General features: G+C 37.9%; 3 protein-coding genes and 1 long non-coding RNA gene across 4 annotated transcripts; 1 reads left to right on the top strand and 3 right to left on the bottom strand.

Moving 5' to 3' along the window:
* On the bottom strand, positions 156-1,429 carry LOC104782267 (uncharacterized protein At5g01610-like). Its single transcript, XM_010507150.1, has 3 exons — positions 1,233-1,429; positions 817-871; positions 156-659 (listed from the first exon to the last, which is right to left on the bottom strand). Exons 1-3 carry the CDS (start codon positions 1,317-1,319, stop codon positions 289-291), a joined length of 513 nt encoding a protein of 170 aa, XP_010505452.1. The 5' UTR covers positions 1,320-1,429; the 3' UTR covers positions 156-288.
* On the bottom strand, positions 1,789-2,568 carry LOC109125193. The gene is made up of 2 exons (XM_019244376.1): positions 2,425-2,568; positions 1,789-2,170 (listed from the first exon to the last, which is right to left on the bottom strand). Exons 1-2 carry the CDS (start codon positions 2,491-2,493, stop codon positions 1,805-1,807), a joined length of 435 nt encoding a protein of 144 aa, XP_019099921.1. The 5' UTR covers positions 2,494-2,568; the 3' UTR covers positions 1,789-1,804.
* On the bottom strand, positions 2,700-3,583 carry LOC104782269. Its single transcript, XR_002037631.1, has 3 exons — positions 3,446-3,583; positions 3,096-3,260; positions 2,700-2,789 (listed from the first exon to the last, which is right to left on the bottom strand). It is a non-coding gene; the product is annotated as an uncharacterized LOC104782269 (long non-coding RNA).
* Positions 6,837-7,983, top strand: LOC104782270 (abscisic acid receptor PYL4-like). The gene has a single exon (XM_010507152.2). It carries the CDS (start codon positions 7,090-7,092, stop codon positions 7,711-7,713), a length of 624 nt encoding a protein of 207 aa, XP_010505454.1. The 5' UTR covers positions 6,837-7,089; the 3' UTR covers positions 7,714-7,983.

Genomic DNA, 14,954 nt, shown 5'->3' on the forward strand with positions numbered 1-14,954 from the left:
TGAGTGTGGTGAAGGGATAAGGGTATGGATGGGTTTCCATGGTCCTGCTGCTGCTATTTGTTGGTCCACTCAAATCCTTCTTTCAAGCTACTCCATGACCAACACTACCCATTTGCTACTCTCTACTTATTATATCTATTGTAAAAAGTAGCAAATACCAACATTCTTATACATTTAAAAGTAAAACTTTGATTAATCAGATTTAGTTTGACACAAGGAATACACCATACACACATAAACATTACTTAGGCAGTTGTTTTTTATTGTAAGCACAAACTGATCCATAAGCTAGAATTTATCAACACCAACACCAGGCCGTATAACCTCATAAGCATCTCTACTCCTGCTTTTCTTCATCCCAGCCGTGAAATATACCTTCGACGTGTCTGCTGAGATACAAGTCACTTTCACCCAGATCATCACCTTTGTTTTCAAACCTTCCACTTCTGCTAGTTTCCCTTTCTCCAGGTAACCAGTTACCGTGGTTGAAAACCGCAGAACCGATGAATCTCTGTACCCAACCTCACAGGTCTCAGGGATGAATACAGTCAATTTACCTGTATCTTCATTGAACTCATAGTTTGTAGCATCCTGTGGAAAGATCCCAACTGGTAAACCAAATTCCTTCAGCAACTCAGGTAATGACTTCTGCATTTTTCCTATACAAAACAAGAATGATGCATCATTCAACTGTCAATGAACCAGTTATAAACAATGAACATAGACAAAACAGGACTATCATCAGACTAAACACAATTTTGAACGGGCTATAAAGAAACTTATGAAACTAGAACTGGAGAAAGTAAAAGAATAAACCTTTGAGTTTGTTGACCAACCACTTGGTACCTCCTTCAATACTGCTAGACAATGACTGCAAGGATGAATCCAACCAAAACAATATCATCAGTACTCACAAGAAAAAAAATTTGTGTCTCAGAAGATCAAAAGTAATAAACTTGTTCATGATTTGTTACCATAAAAAACAGATTGCAGAATTAACTATTAAAAATGGAATTCAAGAACCAATAGCAAATATGTAATTCCAATTCTTTCTCTCTATAGCAACTCAAATAACATTTCCTATGTTCACAAAACCAAGCATAAAAGAACTCAAAGAACCTTAAAAATCAAAAACCCTAAATCAAAGACCGATACTTTTTTTCTCTGAAACTGGAAACTAAAAACCCTGAAAGCAAAGTCCTGAAGATATAAAATAAAAGAAAGGGAAATACATTGAAATCGTCACCGACGGAATTGAACTCTTTGTTAGCCTTTTGCCCTAACCAGTAAGAGCCAACTTTGTTCAGTATCTGATCCATATCTTCTCTCCTCTTCTTCGTAAAGCTTGAATCCGTCGAAAGATAGAGAGAGAGAGAACGAAGAGGACTCGTTCGTCGTCGTCGTCTAAGGTTTTTTTTTTGTGTTTCTTTCTCACCGTGTTTTTTACCACTGAGAGAAACTCAAAACAGCACAACGTTCATCGTTGAATAATCAAAACGACAGGAGGTTTCGCTATGACCTTGCCGTGTTCTTCCAAAAGTCAAAAACGCTTTGGACAACTTGATACAACCCACGTACAAAGTTAAGAACAGTAGTAATGGTATAATGTAAAGTCGTTAGTTTTTTTTTTTTTTTTTTTGTGTTTTGAAATTACAACTTGATTAAAATTTTGTTACGTTTATCTTTAAAATAGATTTTTTTCAATGCCTACAATACTTTTTGAATACGATAAAGATATAGTTTTGCCAACTTTTATTTCTTCTACATATAATATAGTTTTGACTGATACAAGATTCATAAATCATTAAATACCACAATTTCCACCTGGTCCTCCATAATTGAAGTGTACTCCAGTGCTTTCGGCATATCCCCCATAATATAGTCTATAACACTGATAAGCATCTACGTAGCGTCTTGTTTTCTCATCTTCAATTTCAACGGTTTGGTAGTTCGAATCCTTAGCTTTAACAAACAGAAAATTTGAACTTTCCGGTAAATCAGGAAAACAACCATTTCCCATTGGAGGACTAATTCCATCAGAAGATGGAAACGTATTTCCTCCAAAGCGTAACAAAGAAGCTCCGTCGTTTAAATGTGTAAATAACTCTTTGGGCCAATATCCAATTAATTCATCATGTACTTTTAGTATCCAATTTCCGGTGAAGCCATCCTAATAAATATTAAAAGATAAAAAAATATTAAACAAAATCTCTCAAATTTATTATTATATATTTGATATAAATAAGAAAAGTAAAAATAAACTATATTTAATAAAAAACTTCAAAAAATTCTAAAGAGGAAGGATTCGAGTATTTTGAAGCAAAAACCAAATAGTTGAAATTTAAGATGTTTACTATAAAGAAAAATATTTCATCATTCTAGTCAAATAAATTATTTATTAACAAAAACTAGATAACTTTTTACCTGAAAAATTTGAGGTTGAACATAAATACTCTCTTGACCACCATTAATAGAGTATCTACCAAAATACATTCCGAGCCAATTATATCGAGTAACAAGAACAAAGCCAGGACATTTTGTATTATAGCATCCAGTTTTTTTATAGCCATCTGCCTAATAAAATAAAACATAAAATAGAATGTAAACAATTATGCAAGAAAAATAGATAAAAGCTAAGCAATGGTCTGACATTAATTATTTTTTATAATCACAAAATATTTGTTTGTTTGCCATGTATAAAGAAACATAGTTAAGAAAACAATTATTTTACTCACAGTCCAGTATATTGTAAGTCGCGTTAAACTGTCACCATATAATCTTGGATGCACCTGTATAAAATTCAAAATTCATGAAAGTGTTTGTTTAAAAAAAAACATAGACTCAAACTCTTATTCTCCATTGGATCACAATAAATTAGTTATATTCTTATATTTGTGGATACTTATTCTACAATTTTAAGTACCTTTTACTTGATATATACATGCTCTTCAATACAGTTTAATGTATTTAGATATACTTTTATTATATAAATGTAATATATATAAATATATATTTTAAATTTTAGCTCTTTGTGTTAAATAGTATGACTTTGTATAAAGTGCACATTTTATTTTATAATTTTAATAACAACTTACCGTCCAACCAACTTGTATGCTATTGAGTTGACCGCGAGGTCCATTTTCTAACCAAATTTGATTTTTACTGTATTGGTTATTTTGTAGAGTTAAATTATGAATACTTATATAAGCTTCAGCTCCTCGATAGATGGTCCCATCCAATATAGTCTCAATTGTTGCAAACTGTGTATACCATAAATAAAGAAGTTGTCACTTTTAATAAAACTTTCATGTATTATAGTTACAACATTAGAAAGAAGAAAAAAATGTGATGACATATAATCATGTATTGTGCTATGAATAAGATAAATATTAAATGAGATGATTTAAATATATCAATAAAACCATGATAGAAAAAGAAAATTTACATGTTGGCCAGGATACTCGATCGTGTCGAGATGAACGTTATCAGTTCCATTTCTTTGCTTTAAAATTGGTACCATTCCTTTTGGACAACTTTGATCATTCATTTTATAATTATCTTTTCTTCTATGGATTTCATTCGAAATGAAATTTTCCTATAACATAACACACAAGATTAAGTTAAAAAAAAAAGAATTGCATCATGAAATATGCTCGAATCATTAAAGGTATCTTCGCCACATTTATTCATATATGATTGGAAAAAAAATTAACTATCAAAACTGAATCTTGTGGTGTTTCAACATTGGATGTTGGAAAGCTGGTTGTTTGTATATATCCACACAATCGAAATCCTGAAAAGTTAATAGAATATTTCTTTTATTAAATTGAAAATATCAAAGTTAGAGAATAGACAAACAAAGTATAAGTTATAGAATCTCACATCCATAATTCCATTGGCCCCTAACGTTAACAGCAAATAAGAAGAAAAAACGAGGGCTAGATGTAAATGTAATCCCATTTTTAAGTTTTGCTTGTATTTCTCGTTCGATTACTTATCATTATATATATACTAATAATATGAGTCAACTAATAATAAATTTATTGCTAGTCATAACACTTACCTCTTATTAACTTACCAAATGTGTCAAAGACAAAAAAAGAAAAATATTACTAAAATTTACTATTATATGTAAATTTATTGTAAATCATATCACTTTACGTTACCTCTTATTATTAGCTTAACAAAAGTGTCAAATACAAAAAATAATTATTCAAATAAAATCATCTTTGGTCAATGGTAACAAATTTGTTGTCAATCAAATCATTTTTGTTCAAAGATTGATATGGGCAACGTTGTGATGGTTACTGGAGGAAGAAACAGAGGGCGTGTTGATGTGATCAAGAACCGTGAAAAGCACAAGGGAAGCTTTGAGACCATCCATATTCAAGACTCAACAGGACATGAATCTGCAACGAGGTTATGGAATGTGTTCACCCTTGGGAAAGGAACAAAGCCATGGGTGTCACTTCCGAAAGGAAAAGGTATTAAGGTTACCATCATTGGGGAAGCTAGGAAGAGACTTTGTGCTGAACAAGCCGCTTAAATTGTTTTTTTGCTCCTTCAGTTTCAGAAAACTATTTTTTTTTTTTTTTGGCATCTTTTTTGTTAGTGAGTTACTTTGTTTTCATACTTTTATGTCTTTAGAGTTCCTTTTGTTTTCTTTTGAGATTACACCTGAAGAAAAGATCCTATCAGATTATTGTGAGCTCTGTTTTTCTATGATACAAAGGCCTTGCATTTCAAAATTGGATTCTTCAACTTCTATTATTACAAATACTGAGATTATTATTGACTTCACTTTTTATATTATGTGAAATTCACTCTTCCGTGTCTCTCTGTCATGTTACCAAATAGAAGTTCTGATCGGATATAATCACTTTCGCTCAAACCCCTAAAAAGTTCCACACAAAAAGTCACTTTCACGCAGATCATCACCTTTGTTTTCAAACCTTCCACTTCTGCTAGTTTCCCTTTTTCCTGGCTATGTAGTTGAAAACCGCAGGATCGATGAATATATGTACCCAGCCTCACAGGTCTCAGGGACGAATACAGTCAATTTATCCGTTTCTTCGTTGAGCTCATAGTTTGTAGCATCTTGTGGAAAGATAGCAACCGGTAGACCAAATTCCTTGAACAACTCAGACAATGGCTTTTGCATTTTTCCTATATAATACAAGAGTGATGCAGCATTCAATTGTCAATGAACATAGACAAAACAGGACTATGAGACTAAGCACAAATTCGAACTCGATATCAAAGATAAAGAGCATGTGAAGTCACAAAATACAAAGAAACTTATAAACCAGAACTGGAAAAACGAAAAGAATAAACCTTTGAGTTTGTTGACCAACCACTTGGTACCTCCTTCAATACTGCTAGACAATGACTGCAAGAATGAATCCAACCAAAAAACTATCATCAGTACTCAAGAAAAGTATTTGTGTCTCATTAGATCAAAAGTAATAAACTTGTTCATGATTTGTTACCATAAAATACAGATTGCAGACTTAACTATTAAAAATGGAATTCAAGAACCAATAGCAAATACGTATTCCAATTCTTTCTCTCTATAGCAACTCAAATAGCATTTCCTATGTTCACAAAACCAAGCATAAAAGGACTCAAGACCCTTAAACTAAAAAAAATAGGTTTTGTCTCATGTAATTATACGTGGAATTAAGAGTTTTCTTATGGATGAAATGTTTTAGAGATAATGTCATTTGATGGTTAAACTTGCTAATAGCATTCAATAAAAAAATTATTCGACTTCGGTTTGGATTTTTGGTTTAACGAAAAAAAAATTGAATAGCAAATTAGCAATATCCAAAGTAAGCACAATCAATATAGATGATCATGACCTAGGTTTAGGTTTATACTCGAGTTTCAAATCAAATCTATAATTTGCGAATAAATTTAGGTTTCAGTTTAGTGTTTTCTAAAGCAATTAAGCAAGAAAAAAAACTGATAGAGTAGTAAAAATAGTTTTTTTGTGTGTCTATGACATTCTCTGATTTTGGAACCTCTTTGTACTTCATTGCATCAGTTTTGAGGCTGTGCAAATCTCATCCGTCGTGGTAGTATCGACACACATGAAACATGAGTATTACTTAAATTGTAGAAATTTTTTTGCTCTATGTATCACATCATCACATGATGGAAAAATGCATATCATACTCGTGATGAAAATACTAAAATGGATCCTACTTTTGCTTTTTATATTGAAGATCTGATTTATATGAAAGCAAAAGCAACAAGATACGTTTCAATCAGATCTTTCAAGTGATTAAATATAGGAAGGTTGTATCACTTTGAGTTTGGAGTATTCATGTTGAATACTTCAAATATAGGATGCAATTATCTTATTTCCGATCTCTGAACTCTTAAGAACGTTGTATATTGAAAACAACAATAGAAGAACTTCGAACTAATATTGTTGATTGTTGTATTGCTTTTTTTACTCAGCTTTAAAATTCAATACGATTTCGACGAATTGATCCAACCTTTGGAAATGTCGTCCAAACTTTCAAAGCCTAGTAAATCAAATCTCGTCCTAGATTATCTTGGTCATCCCAAGAAGAAGAGAAAATTTGATGGTCAAGCAACTAAAAAGTCTAAACCATTTTATTTGCCTACGTATTGAGAATAAACTAATTAGTCCATTTTAAAAAAAGAACTAGTGTTGATGATATACGAGAATTATATATTGGTCACTTGCCAGATTAAAATATCGTATAGAACAGTCAAGTCAACAACTATAGCTAAGGGCCAAAACCGTAATTTAACGCTAAGCAAGTTGCTCGGGTTTTTTCGTTATCACCACTCACATGAACTCTGCATTAAAAACTCTATCTCTCTCTCTCAAATCGAAAGGCACAGCCCAACTTTTCGCAAGTCGCTGTAAAGTTTAATTTGCTTCTTTTTTATATACACATACTTCTCCTCCATACAACACCTTCCCTCTTCAAATCTCTCAGCTTTCTTTCTAAACCCTAAAACTATCTCAAAGAAGAGAGATCAAGAATTCAAGATCAAGATCAAAGATCGATCAAGATTTGTAAAAAAGAATAGACCGTCACTCAGATCAACATGCTCGCCGTTCACCGTCCTTCCTCCGCCGTATCCGATGGAGATTCCGGTCAGATTCCGATGATGATCGCGTCGTTTCAAAAACGTTTTCCTTCTCTCTCACGCGACTCCACGGCGGCACGTTTTCACACGCACGAGGTTGGTCCAAACCAGTGTTGCTCCGCCGTGGTACAAGAGATCTCCGCTCCAATCTCCACCGTATGGTCCGTCGTACGCCGCTTCGATAACCCACAAGCTTACAAACACTTTCTCAAAAGCTGTAGCGTCATAGGCGGAGACGGCGGTAACGTTGGTAGCCTCCGTAAAGTCCACGTAGTTTCTGGCCTCCCTGCCGGGAGCTCCACCGAGAGACTCGATATCCTTGACGACGAACGCCACGTCATCAGCTTCAGCGTTGTTGGTGGTGACCACCGGCTTTCTAACTACCGATCTGTCACGACCCTTCACCCTTCTCCGATCTCCGGTACCGTCGTTGTGGAATCTTACGTGGTTGATGTTCCTCCGGGAAACACAAAGGAAGAGACTTGTGACTTCGTTGACGTTATCGTACGATGCAATCTTCAATCTCTTGCGAATATAGCCGAGCATACAGCGGCGGAGAGCAAGAAGAAGATGTCTCTGTAATGAGTCTTTCTCGTCGTCGTCGAGTAGTTTCGTTAGATCCGACGTCGTTTTCTAGATTTTTAGCCGTCGTGTGATCTATTTTTTTCCGGCTTATGTGTGAAAAAAAAAAAAAAAACTTACATTAGTGGATTAATCTCTCATGCATATGATTTATCTTCTATTATTATTTACTTCTTCTCATTTTCGTATGTTATATCCATAAAGAACTGATTCGGATAGCCCTATTCCGGCTTTCACAACTCAAAGATAATAATATTCAATTAGGATAAATTGATTATGCTTATTGTTCAATTTTTCATTTTAAAAATCTTGTTATATAGCTATAGTATATCATCATAAAATGCGTTAATCAAATGATCGGTCTAAACTCTAAAGGTTACAATGCATAATGTTCGAGTCAGATTTGTATAACTCGTAACATTGAGTCGTTGGCCACCTTTGTTTCGATCGACACTAATTACGTCCTATATAAACAGCTTTAAATTTGAGCATAATATAGTGTCCTCCTTTCGACGATCGAAGATTTAAATAGTTCCATCGTGATTTAAGTTCTTATTATTTCATAATGATTTAAAATTACCAACTTTCCAAAAAAAAAATAGAGCATTTACTTATACAATTTTTTAAGAAAACTGAATCATTTGATAGAGAAATCAAGATTTGGAGTTTTTATTTGTCATATATTTGATAGAAACTAAATTAAAAGAGTAGTTGGAAATTTTGTAGGCTTAAAAGGTCATGCGTAAAATGGACAAAACATTTACATGAATACAAAATAAGAACATGGCCGTCAAAATAAAATATATATAAAATACGAACATGTTGATGAAATTAAAGAAATAAGAATTTGCAAGTGGACGATGCTTTGAATGATAACCCAACAAGGCCAAGCTGTTCACTTTTTTATATTTTTTTCTTCTGCCAAATAAAAAAGGAAATGCAAGTTGCAAATTGTTTATCTTTACCTCTCCTTTCTTTATGCTTCTTCTCAATCCAAAGGATATAATTTTAAAATATAGAGAAGCGCAAGTTGCATGTCCTTTTACATCACGAGAGTCACGATATGTTTCGTTTCCAAGTGATTTCTTAGAATATATATATACCTAAATGTTATTTTTTCTATATTCGAGAGGTTTCTATATTTCTCTATCCACAAAAAAAGATGTGATTGATCGACAAAACATGAATCGTATGCAATGAAAGTTTTTTCTTTGTCCTTCGATCTAAATACTTATAATTTGTTCAAACTTCTATGTTTGCAATACCATAGTCGAAGTTTACCATTAGTTATATAACAAATATAAACAAGTAAAGTTTAATTAATATTGTGAATAACGTGAATATGTATACTAGCGAATATGGTTTCATACTATCATTTTTTTTTTAATCAAAAGGCTTCTAATATTAATTAACTCAAACAATTACAAAAGATAAAATCCGTTTGGCTAGTTCGTCAGTTTGCCGGTTCAAATTCCGGGAATAAAAGAAAAAGAATAGAAAGAGAAAACGGTCGATAGAGATAGGATATCGTGTTGAATCCCATGAAGATCTTTCGATTGGAGCTTCAAATTAAGAGCCTTGACTAGCAGCTGCGAGTCGGAGGCGAACGAGAGGTGCGTGAAACCCGATTTGATTGCAACTTCCATGGCGGTGAGAGTTGCTAACGCTTCGGCCAACAGCGGTGATCGAACATGCAGAGCGAGATCTGATCCTTGTCCGATGATCTGGTGGTTTCGGTTGTGGAAAGTCCATCCAAGTCCAGCCTTAGCTTCTGTGATCCAGGATGCATTCGTATGGCAAGTTACTAGATTGATATCTCAGGTCTCTGTTTGGTGGTGTATCTGGGGGGTGGGAGCTTGGGGAGTTGAGGATCTACGGATCTGGAATTGTTGCCATTCCTTCGCTCGTAAGATGGCTAGAAGAAGAGCTTCTTCCGGCGGGATCTGTTTCTTGCTAAATATTAAGTTGTTACGTGAAGTCCAGATGAGCCACAAGATCCAAGGATATAAGGGTCCATCACTGATTCCGGATGGGGGCAGACAGGTAAGCTTTGATAACGCCTTCAGTCCTGATTGGATCGAGGGAACTTTGGTGGGATCGAAGTTCCCTTTGAAAGGAGTTTGGGACCAGATTTTAATTGCAAATGGACAGTTGAAGAAGAGGTGAAGCTCTGTCTCTGCCGCTTGACAATGGGGACACTGTACTGATTCTGTGATCCTTCTGTGGTTTAGGTTCTCTCCTACAGGTAGTGCTTTCTGAGCTAGCTTCCAGAGCAATAGCTTTGTTTTAGGAGAAGTCTTGACTGCCCAAATGTGTGCTTTCCAACTAAACTGGTTATCTTGTGTTGAGTGGTTTTGGATGTTGGTTATAGGGGGTGGATCAGGTGAAAGTGCTTCATAGTAGCCTGACTTGGTAAAGTAGGTCCCATTCTAAGTAGGTAACCAAGCCCATCTATCGGCTGCATCGAGTTTGCTGGGTTTTATCTTCAGGATATCGAGTTCATATTCACGTAAGACTTCTCGTATGAGTGGTATGTTCCAAGTGAGGGATGCGGGATTGAGGAGGTCTGAAACTGTCCATTGGTGTGATCCTAGCGTGGGAGGGCCCATTGGTGTGCTAGGGAGATCCGTTGAGAGCCACGGTGCACGCCAGAGTGGAATAGAGCTTCCTGATCCTACTATTAGACCAACCCGAGGCTTGAGCAGATCTCGGCCTATGCAGATGCTCCGCCATCCATGGGAAGAAAAGTTGGGGACTCGACAGTCTAAAAAACTAGCATGACGACAGTACTTACCAAGGAGAACTTTGGCTAGGAGGCAGGTGGGATGTGTCAGGATTCTCCAGCTAACCTTTGTCAACAACGCATCATTGAACGTTTGTAAGTCTCTAAACCCCAGTCCGCCTTCTTTAAAGGATTTAGTCATTTTCTGCCAGGAGACCCAGCACATCTTCTTCTCAGACTTTGAATCCCACCAAAAGCGAGTCAAAGCTGATTGAATTCGCTTGCACAGGTTATTTGGAAGTTTAAAACAACCCATGGTGTAGGTGGGCATAGCAGAGAGAACCGATTTCAGCATAGTTAGCTTGCCAGCCGAGGAGAGGAATCTAGATGACCAAGTAAGTGCCCGTTGTTTGATTTTATCGACAATCTCACTAAAGAGATCTTTCTTCTTTCGCCCAAACAGTTCAGGTAAGCCCATGTATTTGCCTTGGCCTCATTCTTTTTGTATACCAAGAATGCTTTTTGCATTGTCCTTTACCTCCTGAAGGGACTTTGCAGAAAAGGTGATTGACGATTTGGCTTTGTTGATCTGTTGCCCTGATGCTTGTTCGTATTGTTTCAGGATTTGGAGAAGTTTAAGACAACTACTCTGATCAGAGCGACAAAAGAACATGGTATCATCAGCAAAAAGAAGGTGGTTAACCCGCGCGCTGCCCTTTGAGACTCTGATTCCTAGGAGACTGCCCTGGAGTTGCGCCTTGGTACACAGACCCGATAAAACTTCACTGCAAGTGATGGAGATGTACGGTGAGAGCGGGTCACCCTGTCGAATGCCTCTACCTGGTGTGACATATCCTGAAGCTGTACCGTTGAGGAGGTAAGAGTAGGAGATTGTACTAACACACTGCATGATCCAGTGGATCCAACGGGGGTGGAACCCCATTCTCTCGAGAGCAGTCTGGATAAATTCCCACTCGAGCCTATCATAAGCCTTGCTCATGTCAGTTTTAACTGCCATGAAGCATCTTTTCTTTGCATCTGAAGTCTTAAGGTAATGGAATGTTTCATGAGTTATCAGCACATTATCAGCTATGGCTCTTTGGGGGACAAAAGCTGATTGTGTTTCTGATATGCAGGTGCAGGATTGGTTGGAGACGCATGGACAGAATATTCGAGATAATCTTGTAGTAAAACGAACGGAGGGCTATAGGTTTGTAATCTGACACTTTTTGAGGGGTTGGAATCTTTGGAATAATTCTCACATGAGTGTGATTAATCTTTTGTGGTAGGTTGCCGGAGATGAAGAAGGAGTGGACTTCCGAGATAACCTGTGGGCCTATGGTTTCCCAGTTAGAATGAAAGAAGCTAGCTGAGAATCCATCCGACCCCAGAGCCTTATCAGCATGCACCGCAAAACAAGCATTTTTGATTTCAACATTGGAGGACATCCTGATAAGTCTTTTGTTCATCTCCTATGTAATAAAAGGAGTGAGGCCAGCCTCCACTATTGTTCTTCGTTCTGCTGAGTGGGAGGTAAAGATTTGATTAAAGTAATCACACACTGCTAGGATAATCTCCTTCTTCAAAAATTGGTATACCCTCTTGTGACTCTATAACAGAGATAGTATTGATATCACGTCTCCCTTTTGTAGCAGCATGGAAAAAACCCGTGTTTTTATCTCCTAAGGCTAGCCAGAGGTTTCGGCTTCTTTGTTTCCAAAAGGATTCTTCATTCTGGTAAGCAATTAGAAGGTTGTTGTTGATAATATCGATGCTTTCCTGTGTGCTATCGTCTGCATTCATTTCATTCTCTAGTTGATCTCGGAGTACCAAAATTTCTTGTTGACTGTTTGAATGTTGATCCTTGCTCCAGGTGATAATAGCCTCTCGACAGTGGCCAAGCCTTTGATCAACAGTAGCAGCTGAGTTTAAGTTCCAGGCCTCACAAATGAGCTTTGTGACTTCAGGGTTATCTTTCAAGCATCGATCATATCTGAATAAGCCTCTTCTCCTTTTCTATTTGGGGTTGAAGGAAGTGACAAGGGGGCGGTGATCCGAGCCCTCAAATCTCAGGTATTCACTACGTCCCGAGGGATACTCCATTATCCATTCGCTATTTGCCATAGATCTGTCAAATCTACACCTGACCACATGTGTGTGTCTTTTTCCTCTACAGGAGAGAGGGTTGCCTGTATGTTTGAGGTCGAACAGGTCACAAATGGACATAAAGGAACGAAGATCCGAGAAAGAACTTTCTGGTCTTTGTGGGCCTCCTACTTTTTCCGCAGAGTGGATAATATCATTGAAGTCTCCCGTAAGGAACCATGGGGAAGATCTATCAGCTGCAAGGTCCTGTATGGAGTTTAGAACCCCTGCTCTCTTAGCTCTGTCGGGTTCACCATATACAAAGGTAACAAAGAAATAACGGCCTTTTGCTTTAATTTTGTATCTATAAAGTTTTGACAGGAGCTAAGAACTTCCAACTCTATGCTCTTTCTCCAGAAAAGGGCTAATCCCCCCAAGTCAGGGGATTGAGGGGGAATCAAGTGGTTGGAGTGGTAGTCAAGCCAATCAAGATGTTGCAATACGGTATCTGAGCTATTCTTAGTCTCCATGAGGAACAGAATATGAGGGAAGATAAACTTCTTTATTTCCCTTATTCTCTGGACTGTTATGGGGTTCCCTAACCCACAACAGTTTCAGCTCACAACCCTTAAGGAAGAGGGGCAGATGGATTCTGAAAATCCGTCTTTTTCTTTCTTACTGCAGGTATTAGGTTGATCCTTGGTGGTTCTGTGGGCCTAGAAGAGTCATATAAGGTGTTTGAAAGGTTGATGCTCTTGCTTTGGCTCGCCTCCAGAGTCATCTCAGTGGAGTTACGGGGAGATTCTATAATCAGAGGTTTGGACATCCGTCTTTGTGTTGGTTTTGATGGCACTGGTTTGTCTGAAGATTTAGAGTCACTAGCTTTCTTTGGGGATCCTTTGGTAAGGTTCCTTTTCTGTGTTTTCACCCCTGGGAGACTTAAGGTTTGTCTAACAGTTTGTTTACGGATAGGGGGCTGACCTCGGCCTCGCTTACTAGTTCCTACTTGACTTTGGTCTAAACCAGGTGAATCCTCAATGGCTCTTGTTGTTAGAGGGGCAGCTTCCACTGTTATCTGATTATTAGCCTCTATAGGGGCTTTATTGGCTCGGTTTGCAGCTAAGATCGAGTCTGCAGTGGTTTCCATAAGGTTTCCAGAGTCGCTTTGGAGAACTCTCATCCGTCTTGCCGCCTTCTCCGTAGGGTCAGGGCAAGAAATGTATTAAATAGTAACTTCCTTGAGGTCATTCATTACATGTTCTCTCGATTGAAGGGAGGAGAGTTCCTGTTCAGCAAGTGGAGGAGGGGGAAGAGTTGTTTGATGTTCCACTAGGGGTGGAGGGGTTACAGGATCCGGGTTTTCAGTTTCTCGTTCTAGTGGAGGTCTCCTTGCACGGGAAGACACTGAGGTCTCTCTTGGTTCTTCCCTTGATGATACTGATTTCTCTCGCCATTGCAGGTTTCGGGCTGGTGGAGGGGGTTTTTGATATCCAGAGTAATGGCGACCAGAGGCTGAAGATCGGATTGGTGATCTTCTACCAGGAGATCTTGCAACGCGCCGCTTAGGAGATGGACTCTTCTGGTTACAGGGGGATGATCGAGAGGTTGAATAGGTTCGAGCCCTACCACTCATATCCTCAAAGTTTCTCTTCCTTGTGGTTGAGGAATGATGGGGTTGGTAGCTTCTAGAGTTTGACAGAAGTTTGTTTCTTGGTGGTAAGAAATTGTCTTGGGGGGTATAGTAATTTCTCGTAGTTGGTTGGTGTGTAGGGGATGATGGCACCAGGGCTGCTGCACTTAAGGGAGAAGGGACTCTATTCTTTAACCCCGGGCAGTGTGACCTTTCATGAGTAAGTCGGAGGCAGTGAGAACAATGGTTTTTGAGGTTTTTGTATTCGAGCCAGACTATAGCCTCGCTACCATCCTGAAACTCAACTACAGTTTCCTTTGTTATAGGCTCCAGGCCATTCAAGAGAACTTTGAATTGGATCGTGGAAGAGGTGATTTCCCAATCAAGGAACTCTCCAAGGACTTCACCTATGGATTGGAGCATCTCAAGCTTCCAGTAGTGTTTAGGTAGGCCTTGCACCGCTATCCAAAAAGGTATTTGCGATGGGAAGGAAGGAGATATAATGGGTTCCCAGCGTTGAACAATGACCATCCATTGGTTGAAGTGGTACGGTCTGTTTGCCAGAACTCGAAGGAGATCCTCTTCTGTGTCAAACTTGAACTGAAAACAGCTGTGTCCCAGGTCAGAGCCCGTTGCTTTACCAGTTAGGTTCCAACGGTTGAGCAGATAGGGAAAGAGGGCCCAGATTCGTTGGATGGAGGTGTTGGTGAGTCGTCCTATTAGCGTGAGGGAGTTCTCTTGTATCAGATCCGAAGTATCTAGCTCAGGAGCTTTGACTCTTTTGCGAGTGGGGGGGGGGGGAAG

The sequence above is a fragment of the Camelina sativa genome, chromosome 4, assembly GCF_000633955.1.
Source record: "Camelina sativa cultivar DH55 chromosome 4, Cs, whole genome shotgun sequence".
In the NCBI taxonomy this organism is placed as follows: Eukaryota; Viridiplantae; Streptophyta; class Magnoliopsida; order Brassicales; family Brassicaceae; genus Camelina; species Camelina sativa.